The sequence below is a fragment of the Gossypium arboreum genome, chromosome 3 (genome assembly GCF_025698485.1).
Source record: "Gossypium arboreum isolate Shixiya-1 chromosome 3, ASM2569848v2, whole genome shotgun sequence".
NCBI classification, from domain to species: domain Eukaryota; kingdom Viridiplantae; phylum Streptophyta; class Magnoliopsida; order Malvales; family Malvaceae; genus Gossypium; species Gossypium arboreum.
This window is the reverse complement of record NC_069072.1, coordinates 15,719,283-15,737,563: the sequence shown is the minus strand read 5'-3', so window position 1 is coordinate 15,737,563 and position 18,281 is coordinate 15,719,283. Positions and strand designations below refer to the sequence as shown.

Genomic DNA, 18,281 nt, shown 5'->3' with positions numbered 1-18,281 from the left:
CAAAAAAAATGACTTTAAAAAAAATTCTATTATTAATAAGAGCAGTAATATAGTGGGTGCAATAAAGAAGTGATAAAATGTTGGTATCATTTCTTGGATAAGTGAAAAAATAACTCTAAACAGTTATTCAGTAATGATAATGGGTGGTGTGATTTATTTTCTTAAAATGTGATTCTTTTTTTTTATTAGTGTGTATTATTAATATAAAATTGTTTGTACCAAAAATAAAATAATAATTTGATTTTACCTTCTTTTTTAATGATATTTTTATAATTAAACTAACTCATAACATCAAATTTTTAAAATTATTATCAATTCCATAGAAGTTGGATATTTTTAATGATATTATGTTTAAATACATCTATAATAATGAAACGATATGAGTAGTGGAGTGTCAATGTCTATCTTAAACTAAAAACAATGTATTAAGTGCAAAAAGAAAATAAAAGAAGGGATGATTAGATAATGGCTTAATTAAGGAGTAGCTAATCAACATTAGACAGGCAAAAGAAAAAGAATATATAGAACGCATTCACAACCCTAACCGTATTCACTATATTCTATCACTTTTTTCCACATTTACATAAAGTCCCCAAAGGTGGTCTAATTAATGGACACCTTGTTAGTTGTAAAGAAAAAGAAAAGTTGGCTAATAAGGAAAATAATTATAAGAATACCCCCCGAAGACCCATTATCACCCAACAATTATTAAAGAAGAAAAAGGAAAGGAAGATCTCAAAGTATACCCTTGATTTTAAGGGCATTTAACGTTTCTTCCAGGTCCTCCATAGTAAAAATAATTGCCCCAAACTCTATTAACTCCTCCTTGAATATCATAGCAATTTGGATGATCCGCAAGGACTCGTAGATTTGACAATGGGATCAAGTTGTTATCCCAATCCACCACCTGCAAGTTCCGGAAATAAGAGGCCTTCCCAAAGCCTTGGCCGGCGAAATGACCACTGCCCATTTCGGTTGAGGTGTGGAAGCCCCCTGCCCTTGAGTTCACTACTTCTCCCCCGAATTGAACCATGCTTGCATGATCCCTTAGATGAGTAAACAAAAAGGATGGCCAGTATCCTACCAGGACCCCTGACCCGAATTCTAGCCACCAATTTCCATGCTTCGGATCCTGCTCCAAAATACATGCATTACTTGAGAGTTAATTGGTATGTAAGAAAGTATCAAGTGTTTGATGGTAAAATCAATGATTCTGTTGTTCCACAAAGTGGAGGGGTCTCTCACTGGTAAGGCCATTAAGAAGCTGTTTTTTACTTGGAAAGAATAGAATCTTATAAAGCAAAAAGGCAGTTGGGGAAATTACAGGCATTTCGAGAGGTTAACAGTGCACGCGGGGCAAAGTGCACTTCTCCACCACCAATGTAGTGCATGAATAGCGCTACCCATTTGTATAATTTTTTTTTTTAAATCCTATTTTTTATTTAATTTTAAAATGCGAGTTCAAATTAATTGGGTAAATAGTAATATATATATTACCTTCCAAATCAAGAGGCTAATATCAAATTGACCGCCATTGTATGATGATGTTGGGGAGATTGCAGCTCCAATTGCTATTCTATTATTCGTTTGAACAAATCCTGAGCATAACAAATTATAGCACCCTGTCGCCTGGTATGCATCTGTCTGTCCAAACCATAATCATGCCATCTCATTAATTTCTTTCTTTTAACATTAAGAAAACATGAAACTAAGTTGTTTTTGAGTAATTCTAGTATACTTACGGTCCAATAAGTAAAGAATCTGGGATAGTTGTCCCCATATAGTTCTGGGCTCACCTGCATTTAACCAATCAGAACCTTATTCAACCCAAATGATAATGATTTATAATAGATAGATAGAAATATTAAGAAAAGAAAAAAAAAAAAAAAAGTGAGAGGTAGTTGAGCTGTGATAATTGCCTTAAATGTGAACTAAATAAGTGCATAGAATTCAAAGTGTAGAAACAAATACTTTGCATCTTTAATTAATGCATTTAGTTTTAATAATGGAATGGAAAACGAAGAAACCTGCCAGCCAGCTTCAATGGTGTTGAGATCATCGCCAAAAGAACCAGAGATGACCCACATCTGTGATAAGCTAAATTCATATTGATTAGAGACACGTGGAGTCCACACATTTATGCTTGCTTTTGCTCCATAGTATTGATCGCCGCTCACATACCCAACTGCATGCTGTAATACGGACGCACTAAAATTAGTGTGAATGTCTGTACCTGTTAGCCAGGTCGGGGAAGGAACCCTGAAAGCTTATTAGTGTGGATTTTCACTGCTGGGGTTCTTTATTTACCGAAGATTCCATTTTCTGATCAACTCATCATGCTAATGTTATTTTAATATAATTTCATCAAACCCTATTTTTAATGATGCCTTCAATTCATCAAATAGTATACCCTTTTGAGAACCAAAATACGTCCTTCTAAATTCTCCCTTTTTGTTTTAAAGAAATGTTATTCAGCATCTAATAATTTTTAAAAATACATTTTGTTTGAATCCAATGAAATAATCTTTTATGGTTTTGATAAGAGAGCAAAATGGAGACAATTGGGAAGCACAGTTTTGCTATTCACTTTACCTACTTTAATATTTCTTTTTCTTGGTAGAAGATACTTTGAATTGCCATACCAATATTAGTGTTGTTGTTGTTTTTTTTTTCTTTAAATAAAAATTAAATAACAGCTTTTTAAGAGTTAAAAAACTTCATGTATCAAACAAGAATAAGAAGAAGAAGAAGAAAAGAAAGAAAAAGGAATAAGAATCGAAGGATTAGTATTGAAGTTTTTGAAAGGAAAAATGAACAAGGAACCTACCTCATGGCCATTGCTAGTTGAGTCTCTTCTAACACGTCTTCTTGGTCTTTTTCTTCCAAATCTTCTAACAGAACTAGCCCTCAACATGTCTTCTTCACTTGTCCTTCTGATTGGAATTGTTCCTTCCGGACATGATTCTCCCGACATGCTCCACAGCTGAAAATCTTCACCCCCCATCCCATTTGGGTTAACACCACTTGGTCTCTCTGGTGGATCCTGAATTCTCAAAACAAAAATGAACCAAGTGTCAAATTCTGGAATTTATTTTTATTTTAATGCATGGTAGTAAAACTTACCAATGGTTTTTGTCCTTTTAATCGAGGATGATCAAAGGCTGGTTGATGATGCAACAAAACACAATCTATAATATCACCATCTGGACTCTGCAATGCAATTAGATAAAAACAGAGCGTAAAACAGAGGAAATTGGAAACCAATGGCTAATTAAGATGACGAACAATAAGGGGTGCAAAATAAGATTAAATTGCCTGAATTGACTTGATTGGTGGCTTGTTGATCTTGTTGAGAAGTTCTCCTATTGTTTTCAACTTTTGCAACTCTACTTCTGGCCGGAAAGTTTGATTCTTTGCATGGAGACTACCGGTTTCCGAGGAACGGACGGGACAAAATGAAGAAGAAACAAGAAGAAAGAATACAAAGATGGGAATGATTGGAGGTGAGATGTTACAAGAGGAAGAAGCCATGTTTGAGGAAGTTGCTGGTGTCGGTTGTTGTTGAATATTGGTTTCTGTTTTTGTACATTGGTGTTGTCTTCTTCTGTGATCGAAACAGCACCATTGGCTCCTAGTTGTTTTTCCCTTTGGAAATGAGGCTCCCACCAAATAATCCATCCAACACAACACCACCCTTCTAAGCAAACTTTCTTGACTTACTCACTCTCTCGCCACCATTTCCAATGCTCTCGAAAAACACCCTATAAATGACCCCCCCCCCAAAACCCCTTCTTTCTTCTTCTTTGTCTTCCTTCTACAGCTTCAAAATGTCTTCTTCTTTCTTTTTTTTTTTATGTACTGACACCTTGGATTGACCTTCTAAGCATTTGGCTCCTTGAAAAAAGAAAATCACACAAATGGGTAGAGTTTTCTTAAAGTTTTGCCCATGTGGGTGTGGGGATATAAATACTAAGTAGTGATGAAATCATGCTTAGGGTTTAATTATATCTTGGGGGAAAAAAAGAGTTTGCGGGTGGGAAGAGAGAGAGAGAGAGGTGAAGGGGTTGTGTTTCCAGTCTCCAATACAAAGACTGGGAACTTTAGCTTTTGTGTTAATATTATAGGGAAAAAATGGGTTCAGATTTTATTGTTATTCTTTACTTTGGTTTGTGAGGACAGATAGGGATTACGCTTGATTCTGGCCTTCTGGGCTTCCAAAGTTGTTTACTTTAACCTCTTCTCTTTCTCACTTCCCTAGATGTTCCTTGTGTCAGCTACTTGGTTCTTTATTTCTCTCCCAAGCTTACCCACCTTAATTTTCCTGGAATTTTTATTTTACTAATATTTATTATCATTAATTACTTTCCTAACACAAAAACAAGAAAGATAGTCATCTCTGTTGCCAATACTACAGTAATCAGCATGTGCCTTAGATGGAAGACTGCAGATTTGGTGGGTCAATTCTAGTCAGTCAAACATAAATAGCAGGAAATGAAAATCATTTTAGTTCGTGACGTATTATTATATATTATTAACAATTAGCAAAGAAGATTTTAAAGGGTGTCGTTTTGTGATAGGTGAAGCCAACTTAGTTAATATGTAGGCAATGGCACGCACGCGCACTTGGTTGTGGTGCACTGCTGCAGACACCCATGCAAACTTCATTCGCATGCTTTGTTTCGTTTCATTACAAAACAAGCGCCACCATCTCAGATTCTCAATGCATGTCCCCTTCGTGTTTCTGATTTAGGGGCTCAACTTTGATTTGCTGCTGGAATGGAGCATAATTATTCTACAAACACTAAATTTAAGATACTGCTTATATGCTTCTTCTTTTTTTGTTAATTTTTATTTTTATAGAGGAAATTTTATTCTATTGTCGGTATATAAAATAAGGACGAAATTTTTTTATCCCACAAGCAAAAACTATCCACCCAATTTACCAAATAGTTAAATGTCTCAATTAAATACAAAATTTTATTATATTAATAGTAATTTAAAGGATTGGTTTGAGCTTTGAAGTGAAATTGTTTACCTAAGCTCCAACGAATATGAGTTGGACAAGGTAGCTGCTCTATCCATGAACAAAATTACTGCTATATGTTACGTACAAGGTTATATACAAGTACTAGATCCTACAATTCTACTGACTCACACAACAAATTTTTTTTTTTTTTTGAATTTAACACACACAAAAAAACCATAAATATTTAGGAGTTCCTTATTATATAGGTCAACAGCAATTTAATCTCTCTTAAAATAAACATAGCAATTTAATTATAAAATCCTTACAACTTTTAAAAGTGTATTTGGATGAAAATTTTAACTCTTTTAGATTTTTAAAATGTTAGTTAGCCACTCAATTTCAAAAAGTTACAAAATAGTCATTAAACTATTTAAATGTTTTCATTTAAGTCATTAGATTATTAAAATCGTTAATATATGGCATTCTTTGTTCACACCACTTACATCAATTGAAAGTTTTCATTCCTCTTCTCTTCTATAATTTAGCTACTTCTTTTTTTTTTAATGAAACAACTTTAGTTGTCATGAATTTATGAACTAAAATCCAAACAGTTTTTTTTTCTGACCTCTTACATTAACTGCTAGATCGACTTAAATCTAAGATATATTCTTCTACTCTTTGATAGATACTAATCCACCGTAGCCATTCACATTATCATTTAAACCTCACTTTTAACTATAAAATTATTATTTATCTTCGTTTGGAAAACTCAAGTTTTATTATTCACACTAGAATTTTCTAACCCAGCTATGCTCAAGTTTAAAGAAGTAATTTTTTCAAATCATTATAGAACTCAAAAGCTTCAGTCCAAAAGAAAGTCAAAGCAAGGATAGACAAGTAAAATTCCAAACCAACAGATTTTTCCCATACACTATACGTCCAAATCCCGATTTGAATTAAACCAAGATGAGAAATGGTAAGAAACAAAAGGATTTGAATACAATAAGATGTTAGCCTCCAACACCCAAAATGAGATTTAAGCATACAACAATCCAAACATTGTGGATTATTGTTAAATTATATGAAAACATATAATTGGAATTAAAAACATTATCATATTGATTAATAAAATAAATGGAAGGAAAAATATCTATCATTCAAAAACATAAAATTATATAAATTCTAAATGATTACCCTTCAATCGAATTAAAATGAAATAATTATTTAGATGATTTTATTTTCTAACTTTTTTCCTATATGCCAACCTTAAATCAACCAATTTGTCAATTTTAGCAGGAACATTTTAGATACACAATTTAAAAGTAAAATAAAATATTTTCTCCCAATTAAGTTATTATAAAAATAATTTAAAATATTAATCATTATGGACTATAAACATAAAATTGTTGTGATGATAAGCCATATAAAATTTAAAATGAATTAGTATATAACACAAACAGTTTACCTTGTTTAATATATAGATAGCATTTAAACTTATAGCCTTGGATAGATTAACCACAACAAAATATAATTAAATAGGTGGCTATTAAAGGGATAGTTTGCCTTTGCCCAGCATTATTCCCCTATCTATTCTGTTCATAGGGGCTCTGGCGATGATGCCTGCCTCATCCCCTATATCTTCATCTAATTTTTGTGGGATTAAATCCCTTCTTTGACTCACCCACTACCGTAACGTAATTTAATACCAACCTCTACATTGCCACCATTAAAAAGAAATCAAATATTTGAATATGAGGCAAGTGGTTTTTTTATTTTATTTTTATTTTACTCTACATGTGATTTTTATGGTGAGTAATAGTATAAGAGAATCTCAAATTCACATACCACACATGTAAAAATTACAAATTGATCCCATATATTTAAGGATATGATAAATACCTTTAACCAATAGACCAAATTGAATGATAAACATAAAATGATTAAAAAAATCACTTTTATTAGATCCTAAATGTACCATAATAAAAAAGATACAATTTGAGTTAAATCCAAGAGATGCAATGTGACAATCGAAACACAAGAAACGGATAATTTCGAAATGCATCAAAAGTTAGCAAGGAAAGGCTGCTAAAGAAATATTCACTTGCTTTTTTGATGGGGGAGACATCATGCACATGGATTTTCTTTTCATATATGAATAAATTTTAACTAGAAGTATTAATTAGATGAATTTGGAATAGAATTATTACAGGTACGTAGGTCGAACATATACTAGGAAATTAGCAAGCTCAAAAAAAAAAAAAAAAAAAAAGGTGGCTAAAATTTATTTTTACCAAGTAGGAATGCGAATGAACAGTTTTGTTATATTAGCAATTTAGGGTTAAGGTTGTTTTTAGATTTGTATGCATGCCTTCTTCTGTTTGACTAACGTAATATTTGAAACGAAGATCAATTCTTTTTCCAAATAAATAAATAAAAGGGGGAAAAAGAGCTTCATCAGACATGACAGGAATCTTGTATGTGGTTAAACAGAAACAATGATCTTTCAAGAAAAAGGGATGGATTGAAGAAAATTGAACTTAGATGAATGCATATGCATATGAATATAATATTAATTGCCTCTTTCGAGGGAGAAGATGCTGGCTGGTGTTGATGTTCTTGCTTGATTCTACCATGTGATACAATAATAATCTTCACACTAAAATTCAGTGCTACCCTTTTTCATCATCTGAAAAAATAAAAGCTGAACCAAACCCAAAAGACGATCCAAATTGTCCAATTATTTACAAATTTTAATTACCCTTGATTTGGATACTCATACTATTGAAAGAAAAACTTTTAAAACTTCAACCATGTGTAGTCATCATTAATAGTTTAATACGTCCTAATTTAATTGTAAATGATCAACAACCATTTAAAGATATCTTTGATTATAGTAAGAAAAATATGGTAGAAAGTGTGAAGTTGAAAGACCTGGGCACTAATTTTGGATCTTCTTTTTTTTTTTTATTGTAAAAGAAATCAATAGCAAGAAACAATGATGGTGTCGCCATGTTGAGAAAGAAATGGGGTTTCCCTCGAGTAAAAAAAGAGTGTTTAACATAAGGTCCACAATGTACAACTAAATAGGCATTTCAGAAGTGGATGCCAAAGGTCACCTTTTTTGACATTTCAGTGCCCCCTGTTTAATTGGATTTGCATTGACTCAAGACTAAAAGATGCATGAATGAATGACATGTCAATCACTCCGCAACAATATTATTTATTTTTTGCCCCCCTATATGCTATATCTTCAATCTTTCATGTTTCATTTTCTTTATTACTAAATGTACAATCTAGTCCTTATGTATGGCATATATATCATATTGATGTGCCAATTTCCCTTTATCTGGTGCTTTTGTCGACGGCCCATGCCCATTGCCAGATCAGTCTTCCACTCCTGCCTACTCGGCCTATGACCCATTTCTTATTTTTGCTACGGTTTCAAATACCAGTTAAACCATATGACCACCCACTGCAATGCCTTATATTGATATTTGCCAACAATCCACGTCAACAAATTCTGAATCGATCAAAGTTCAAATTTTAGGCCTATTATAAACTAATTTCAATGCAATATTAATTTTTTTATACCTGTGTCTTGCGAGTTCACTTCGTGTAGCATTGATCTTATTTGATCATACCTTTGACAAGAGTTACTTTGTGAGCTAAAATCTTGTAAGTTCTCAACCTCGCCCACATACAATGGAAATCAAACGCCAAACATGAACATAATACTTGTCACTTGTATATCACAGTTATCTATTATTATTTTGATATGACAATACACATATATATAAGGAAAAGACATCAATAAATCAACTGGATTTCAAAGAGTGTAGAACTCATACGAGAATAACATGTGACTTCTCAAAAAAAGATTAACGGCACCCCTTACTAAGACCCTCAAGGACTAAGGAATATGATTCTATATTTTCTCTTTACACTCTTGCTCTAAATTATCTTCCTTCCCTCTCACATAATCCTACCTTCCAAGTAACCCAAATATTGATAATTCATAATTACTTATATAGAACTACCATAATTCCAACTTTATTATCAATAAAATTTAATAAGTAAAAAAAAATTATTTTCTATGAAAAAATTTTGAATTTGAAAAGTAATGGTGTTTATCTAAACTTTTATTATTATTTTATCTACATCTTTTGAGCTTGTTTAAATTTTTACCATATTTTCCTTATCATAGTTCTAAAACAAATATTCCTTTTTAATACTAACCAAATCCTTATATTAAATTTATTCGAAATGTCAAAAAAACCAAAGGTGAACTTTTTAAGGGGAAAGAGATGTGAAAACCTCGAAAATGGAGTTAATGAGAATGGGATGTTAGCAGAGAATGTAAGGTTTAAGTCCACAAACTTAGTGCGCACTTGGCTGACTAAAATGTTGTCTTCAAGGAAAATAAGGGAGCTTTTTAATGATGAATTTGTTGTATTTTCTTTTCTTTTTTACTTAGATATTTTATTTATTTAAATAATATGTATTTAAAATTATATTTTAGTAAATTTAACATCAATTTATCATAGATTTAAAATAATTTTAATATTTCAGATCTTGAAATAACATGTGAAATATGAATCTAATAAAATTAATTATCACCTCTGAAATTACCGCCAATATTATTTTGATAAATAATTTGTCACCATATTTTAATGAACATATCCTTGCAACTCAAGTCGTAATGGTTTTGACATAGTTTTCTATCCGATCCCACCTCTATAGGGTCGGTAGGATCATAAGATAAGGGCTTAAAACAAAATAATTATTTTATTAACAATGATTTACAAAATAAAACATCTTAAAGGTTAGAATTATATTAAAAAATTAATCAAAGTATAAAATTTATCTTATTTTGTTCATTAGTACGATGGAAAAATTCTTTATAAAATAAAATTTTAAAAGAAGAATATTTGATATATAAATCTCATATATCATTAACAAAAAATTATTTAAATAATAATTAATTATAAATAAATACTCAAACTCTAAACCTTAACCTCAAATTCTCATACCTTCAACTTTTAAATTCAATATCAGTTATTAATATTTATTTATAATTAATTATCATGATTAATATTTAATAAAATTATTAATAACCAATACATCACATATTATTTGTTTTAGATAACATCAAATTTTAAATCCCATAATTTTGTTTTGTTTTTATAGAAAAAGAAAGAATGAGGAAGAAGAATATATACTAGAATAGCATTATTTTTATTTAAAAAAAAAACATAGAGCATTAGAATAATAGTTACAAAGTGGAATAAAAACAATAAAGCGAATTCCACTTAAGACTTTCACATAAAAAGAAGAGAATAGAATGATGAGGAAGAGTGGTAGTTGTTTAAAGCTTTTACTGTATTCATCAATTCAAAACTCTCCTATCCTGTCTCCATTGCTACTGTGACTGATACCCTTCTTTTCATTCCCTCTATTTCTGTGTAGGATATTAGTTTTTTCAAAATACAAAAAAAAAAAAAAAAAGCTCTTGAAATGGTAGAAAAGGAGGGGTTTTAAGCATGAAACACCGATGTTGAGCAATGATTTTGTCTGTGAGAGAGAGAGCAAATGGTCAGTTTTCCCTCAAGCTAAACTTAATGTCGAAATAACACCCTCAAAAAAGGGGTTTACATACACAAACAGACACCACCCATGTCCAAATTGCTTAACAAATCAATAAAACCATGATTTGGGAGGGTGTAAAGTGTTTGGAAAAACCAAGGATTTGGGATCATAAAGTAATGTTTTGTTGGTGGTTTAGGTATATTTGGGTCTGAAGCATGCTTGTTTAAGGCATAATATGATGGACCATCATGCAGATGATGATGTTGGTATAACAAAGTACATGATCTGAATGACAGTCTCTTCACAGGGGGAGGGGACGACCACGCAATGATATTTAATCATGCCCCATCCGTTCCATCTAAATGCACCTTGAATCATAACAGTTGTCTAAGCCTGACATGTTTCACAAATTCTTGTCAATTACATAGAGGTCGGTTCTCCCATAAATGAAATTATTGAAGAGAGCAAGGGCCCAATTAATAATTTTGCTTTGAACCGCTTGAGTTTGTTTGGACCCATGAAATCAGTATTGGGCCTGCACTATCATAAGATGATCCAGTTGTTAATGACCCGGCAGCTCAAGAACCTTTTCCCGTGGAGTGGCATACCCATCAAAATTAACCCCCAAAGCCATCTAATTATACACTCACCACCAAGTTTATAAGCGGTAGAGGGCACTTGAATCAAAGAGATAAACCCTTCCTTTATTTACTCTCTCACACACAATAGTTAGAGATTTGTTGAAGTCTAGACATAGATATTAGTCTCTCGAGTTTTATGGTTAACTGCAATTAAAGATATAATTGGAATGGAAAATAATAGACAACATGACAATTGGTTTTGCAGTTTGAAACTCTCCATTTGTGAATTCTTCCTCAAAGATTAATTTACTATAAATCAACAATTAATTGCTACTCAATATCCTAAAAAATATGTAAGAAAATAATCAAGTCACCCAAGTCAAAATATGTCAACGTATAAGACAAAATATATAATGTCCAGTTACATTTAGAGCTGGCAAAATAAACCTGAACTCGAAAATCCACTCATGCCTATTTGAGCTCATAACAGATCTAAACTCAAAAAAGTCTTAAGCCCGAAAAAGTCCGAGTCCGTAAGAATCCGTGTCTAAGACTGATCTGACTTATGAATAACCATAATAGACATTAATAACTAATATAATTTTATGGTGTTACTCGAAAAAAATATAAATAATTAATAATGATTTATTTATGAAAATGTATTCTTAACAATTACATATTTATATTAAAATTTTATTAATAGAAAATGTAAATAATAAATTTTTATGTTAAACTATAAAATGAAATAAAATTTAAAAAACATTAATTGAATATAAAATATTTCATTTTAAGCTTAAATTACTATTTTTAAACTAGAAAGAAACGACTCTCTGCAGTAATATAACCTTATATGCATGAAATGGACAAATGCAGCATAATGCTAAGCTTATATTGCTGTATAGAGTCGTTTCTTTCTAGTTTTCATTTTTCTTCTCTTTTGTCATGTCTTTCCCATTACTTTAACACAAAATTTATGTTTATTTAGTTTTGTCAATTTTAATAATATTTTTAAAATTTTAAAATTATTAATACAAACAGTGGTGGATGATAAATGTGCTCCCCAATGTTGTTAATTATGTTTAGTTTTAATTAAGTTTAATTAATTTAATTAAGATTAATTAATTACTAACCAAAGTATGTAAGTTAAAATAAAAGAAAAACCAAACATTTTCTTGTATTCTTCTTCATTTCACGAAATAAAGGAGAGAAAGTTAGGGTTAAAAACTTTTAAACTTTCAGCTTCAAATTGGTAACTTCAAATTAGTCTCTTTTTTTTTTGTAATTTTTATGTTTTTGAGGTTGTGGAAGCTTGACTTAGCTAGTCCATATGCCAATTTGCAAAATTGTTAAAGTTTTTAAAAGTTTTCATGGATGAATTCTTGATGAAATTGGTATTAAATGGTTAGATTTTAAGCTTATATATGAAAAATGACTAATTTGTAAAGTGAAAATTATTAGTTTTGAACATAGGGACTAAAGTGTAAATATTTCAAAATTGGTATGAAATTTCTATAATTATAGATAGTAGTGTGCCTTAAAAGGATGTAATTGAGATCGATTTCAAAACTGAAGCTCAAATTTGAAAGATATGACAATTTCGATTGTAGGGACTAAATTGAATAAATGAAAAACTTTAGGGGTATTCGAATAATAAAATTGAGATGATATATGCATATAATAAGATGATATAATATGTGTGGAATTGATAAATTGAATTGAATTATTGTTTAGATCGGGATTTAAACCAAACCGGATAATTGGGGAAAAAATAAAATTACTGATTAATCCTTGCAGTTCAACTTGTCTGCTGATTTAATCAGGTAAGTTCATATGGTGTACTGTGTTTAAACTGTTATCTATTTAAAATTGTGTGAATATGCATGTGTTTAGTTGAATTTGAATTGTTTATGATTTGGTATAAAAGGTGAGATTAAGACTAAATTGTAAATAAATGAATATGAACATATATGTTAAAATTTCCCTAATGAACTTAGTAAATGTCTTGTACACATGGATATGGATTGATTATCAATGATTAATGAGATCTAGCATTTTTTGCGGACTCGAAGGTACAGGTAACACGAGTTTAGCTCGAACGAGTAACATGATGTCATTTTAAAGGTTTAGCCAGACAAGTAACTCAACACGAATATATGTTCAGCTCAGACGATCATTGGGTATACCAAAGATATTTGTGACACAGGTTTAGCTCGGATGAGTAACCTGATGTCAATTTAAAGGTTTAGACTAAACAAGTAACCTGACATGTATATATTTTCAGCTTGGATGAGCAATTGATGTATCAAGGATACTTGGGACATAGGTTTAGCCTGGACTGGTAACCTGATGTCATTTTAAAGATTTAGCTCGAACAAGTAACTTGTTATGTATATATTTTCAACTAGGACAAACGATTGATGTTTCGAGAATACTTGGGACATAGGTTTAGCCTAAACTGGTAACCTGATGTCGTTTTAAAGGTTTAGCTCGGACGAGTAACTTGACATGTGTATATATATTAAACTTGGACAAGCAACTGGGGTTTTAAGATACTTGTGTATGACGTGAGTTTGATGTATAAATGATTAAATGTTGAATTAAACTTGAATGTTGATTTGGAGTAATGACATGAATATATATATGTATGATTTCAATATCCCTTAATTGATCGAGATTGAAAATGTGATATTCAAATGACATGAATTGGGTTGATATATGATTGATATTGCTATTTGATTTGAATTCTTGATAAGCTCATCTTATCGTTGTTATTGTGATTTGTCATGTTTAGATAATCTGTGTCAAGCTAGTAGCTTATTGTGTTTGAAATTGAAAGTTAAGGTAAGATTTTGTTTAAATACCTATGAACTTACTAAGCATTTGAAATGCTTACCTCGTTAATTTCCCTTTCCTGTAGATTGGTAGCTTGCGGAACGTGTCGATTGGATCTACGAGAAGCACATACTATCCTGTTATTAACCCAATAATCTTTCATTCATTTTAAAGTTCAGTCACATGGAATGTACTTAAGTGTTTATATATATGTTAATATAAGAATGATAGTATAATTGGAACCTTTGGTAATGTTTGATTTTAAAAATAATAAGCGTTGTTATTATGGTATATGATGGTAATATGTTGAAATATGATTGTGGCAAGAAAAAATGGTATAAATGGATGTATTTGGTATGTTTTGAAAGGCTTTGAGTTAGAAAAATGTTTTATATATACCTAATGGATTGGTTTGAATGTCTTAGTATTGAAATGTTAAGATTAATGGTTGAATTGTTGGCATAGTTGGAATAAAGATGACTGTAGATGTTGATATACATGTTTTGAAATAATTTGGTATGCTTTTATGCATGTATGTTTGGTCAGGCTTGAAATAGGTATCCAAAGGGCCTAAATTATGCCAAAAACAAAATCCACGTCGCGACGTCAAGCGATGGTCGTCACGACAAGACCTAGATTTTAGGTCACGATGTGACGAGGAAGCCCATAATCACAATGAGGCAAGCCAGTATGTCATGTTGCAATGAGGAACCTCCTTATGTCATGGTGTCGTTTTGAAATTTTGAAAATGTTACAAATTGGTCCTTATTTGATTTCGGGTTAACCTTAAAGCATATGTAGGCTTGTATAAGACCCGAGAAAGGTTGTATAACATAATTATGAATTGAAATGATTTTGTTGAATATTTTATGTCTTGATTTGAATGTTATATGTTTATAGTTTCTCCAACAACGAATGTGACATCTCATTGCTCGAACCTAATGATCAGGTCGAGGAGGGGTGTTACACATATTATCCAATTCAAGTATAATTCGAAGATACCTTTCTTTCAAGCTAATAGCAGATCTTTGTAAGCACCCCATAGTTCAACTTTTAAAGTTGAGCAAACCTCAATAGGCTTAATAAAATCTCTACTGCCACTTACTATTATGATCTCTTGCCTCCCAACTAGCAGATGCCGCATTCAAATCCCCTTTCCAAGATCCATCTATAAATCAAGATTTGAATTAACCGAAAGTTAATCGAAGAAAAGAGAAAATTGTGGATTAGTCATTGACACCTCACTTACTATCGTTTTGCAAGCTAAGTTCATATGGTGTAGTTATGTTTGTAAATATGTTGGATGAGTTTAAATTATGAAATTATATCTTGTAACTGTATTTTGAATTTGTTATAAAATGGTACAAAAAGGTGAGAAATAAACTGAATCACAAAAAAAATGAACTAACCTGTTGTATTTGCTTAGATGAATGTAAGAAAGGATAAGATACAATTGACATGCCAATAGGGTTATTTGTGTGCTATACGGGATATGGTATGAAATAATACTGATGTATGGAGAATTAACTGTTAAAACCAAAATTCAATATTTTTTGCAGATTACCAAGTTTTTTCTTTATAGAGACCATTGTTACTGATTGTCTTTACAGAAACCCTAATGTGTTCTGGAGGGATGTAATGTCTTATGAAATTTGATGCCTATGGGCTTAGCATTTCGGTGCTCAGGTGTGTATTAGAGTTACCACTCGGATGAACAATTTTGTGTGTTTTGGTGGTTACGCTTGTATTTGTATCTGTTTATTATAGTTCATTAGGCTAAACGATTATGAAAACAAGGTAAATGAGTGAATGTTAGTATGTATTGTAACAAAAATGGAAATATAAGATTGAATGATTGAATTAATAATTTGTTTTCTGAATTGATATGTTTATATGATGACTGAATAATGTAACTGAAGTATATATATTTGATGATACTAATTGAATGTCACTGAATTGAGTTGAATTGTATTGTATAGATTGAATTGAGTTTTCTAAATAATTTGTTTTCTGGTGATTTCACTTGATTATTGTTAAATGTGAAAACAGGAAAGTTGAATAGTTAGATAATTCATTATGTTAATTGTAAATCGATGTGAGTTTACTGTTTTAAAACCTATGAACTTACTAAGCATTCAAAATGCTTACTTTTTTTTTGTTTTTTGATTCTGTAGTGGTCATTTTGTGGAACACGTCGATCGGATCACCTTGGAGCTCATACTATCTAACTTCTGACTTGATAGACTTTTAATGTTCTGGACTCAATAGTATATAGGAGATGTTTTTCATATGTGTTTACTTTAAATTTTTACAACTTTGAACCATAAATGATGTTTGATTTTGGATGCTTACATGTTATGTTTATAAGTGTGAATGATGACATTCTGAGAAGCTATAATTGAAGGATATGAGTGACCAATTTTGAATGTGGAATGGTTGAGGTAATGTGATAAGAATGGTATAATTGAATTGGCATGGTAATGTAGTGGTTCAACATGATGAATTACATGGTTGATTAGGTATGAAGTGTTTAAGTAAGTGTTGTGTTTAGATGCTAAATGAGACATGTTAAGATATTGATAGAGTTTTGGTTGAATACAAGTACATTTGGTATAGTTTGAGTTGACTTTATGCATGTTGAGAGTGTGCTTAAGGCACTATTTGAATATGTGGTTGGTTTGATCGTGATAAGGTTCCAAAATGTGATATTTTAACCTTTTAGCAAAAAGTATCAATACTATGGGTTGAAGTATCAATAATTTGCCAAATGAACAATATCTTAAAATGACAGAATGCCAATTTGGTGTAGATACCAATATACAATATTAATACTTATCTTCAAAGATTGATACTTTATAAAGGTATCGATACTGATTAACTTGTGTCTAAAATTTTAAAATGGCAGAATGTCAAAACGGTATCGATACCCATTTTAGTATGATACCCATGTATTTTACTTGATTTTAGAAACATTAAAGCTAAAGATGGTATCAATACTTGACTCGGGTATCAATACCTATGCTCATACTTTGAAAATTTTACAGTTTGTCCTTTTCTATACTCGGGTCAACTTAAGAGCTTTCGTAAGCTCGATTGAGTTTCAGTTTTGGTTTGTATATTGTGTTGTGAATGCATATATGATAAGAATTAAGGATTGAATGAATTTCTATTGAGATTTGAATGTGAATTGCTTCGGTAACTATGCTAGCATCCCATAGCTCGGGTTCGACGACAGGGCTGGATGAGGGGTGTTACATTGAAGCTGCTAGAGTAAAGGTAGCAATCTTATTTAAATTTGTACCACATTCATTAATTAATGGACCTTGGTCTGTTGTCCACACATCCTTCCATAAATAAACTAATTGCCCACTCCTCACACTCTTTATGATGCCTCGTTTAATGTAGCTCTAATTTTTACAAAGTCTCTTCTATGATGAGGAGCCATTACGACATTATAAAGTCATAGGCACAAGTCCTTCCCATTTGTATTTGGATCGAAGCACCTGAATCCATAAGTGATCCTCATTATGTACAAGGTGAAATCCAATTTTCATTAAAAATGACCTGTTCAAGTCTCTCATCTTTTGGATTCTGAGACCCCCATATGAACAAGGTTAACAGATTGTATCCCACGAGACCAGATTCATACTTCTATGTTCTTGTGTATGTCCCCAAATAAAATTTCAAATAATCTTTTCCATCTTTTCACAAACCCCTTTATTGAGGATTGCATCGTATAAGTGGGAATAATAGCTAAAACAGCTTTTGTTAATGTCCTTCTAGTATATAACTTTTGTCGCATCCTCTGTAAAGATATGTATAAGTATCTTTTGTGACCCATCGGTGCAATAATGAAACTCCAAGTTATTTCCTTAGATTATCTACCCTTTGGAATCCCAAGCGATGACTTAGAGTAGTTTGGACATAATGAGAAACATTATTAGAAAAGTAAATTTAAGTATTCTGACGATTCACCTTGTGACCCAAGCTAATACAAAACTTATCTAACATAACGCTCATTAATTCCATTAGATATTGCGACGCTTCTGCAAAAAATAACCGGATCGTCAACAAAGATTAAGTGACTAATAGCCGAACCACCTTTGTTCAACCTTATAGCCTTCCAATTCCCCTTATCAACTTTGTGCAAAATAGCTTAAACAAGCCATGCCATACAAAGTACGAATAAATAAGGTGATAATAAGTCACTTTGATGAACCCTTCGAGATGGCAAAAATATTTTAGAAATTCCCCATTCCAATTAACTCGCATTGAGACTGTTCTAATGCATTGCATAATAACTCGTTTGAATCAAT

General features: G+C 31.4%; 1 protein-coding gene across 1 annotated transcript; it reads right to left on the bottom strand.

Annotated features, from left to right (window-relative positions):
- Window positions 1-531: 531 nt before the first annotated feature.
- Window positions 532-4,343, bottom strand: LOC108474664 (uncharacterized). Its single transcript, XM_017776657.2, has 7 exons — window positions 3,316-4,343; window positions 3,124-3,210; window positions 2,828-3,043; window positions 2,028-2,192; window positions 1,743-1,796; window positions 1,498-1,644; window positions 532-1,132 (listed from the first exon to the last, which is right to left on the bottom strand). Exons 1-7 carry the CDS (start codon window positions 3,676-3,678, stop codon window positions 755-757), a joined length of 1,410 nt encoding a protein of 469 aa, XP_017632146.1. The 5' UTR covers window positions 3,679-4,343; the 3' UTR covers window positions 532-754.
- Window positions 4,344-18,281: the final 13,938 nt, after the last annotated feature.

Excerpts from the sequence above, each read along its gene's own strand:
- LOC108474664 (XM_017776657.2), bottom strand. The coding sequence starts at position 3,678 with ATGGATTATTTGGTGGGAGCCTCATTTCCAAAGGGAAAAACAACTAGG. Across the intron at positions 1,797-2,027 it reads CCATTGAAGCTGGCTGGCAG|GTGAGCCCAGAACTATATGG; the intron begins GTTTCTTCGTTT and ends GGTTAAATGCAG. Across the intron at positions 1,133-1,497 it reads TTAGCCTCTTGATTTGGAAG|GATCCGAAGCATGGAAATTG; the intron begins GTAATATATATA and ends ATTTTGGAGCAG.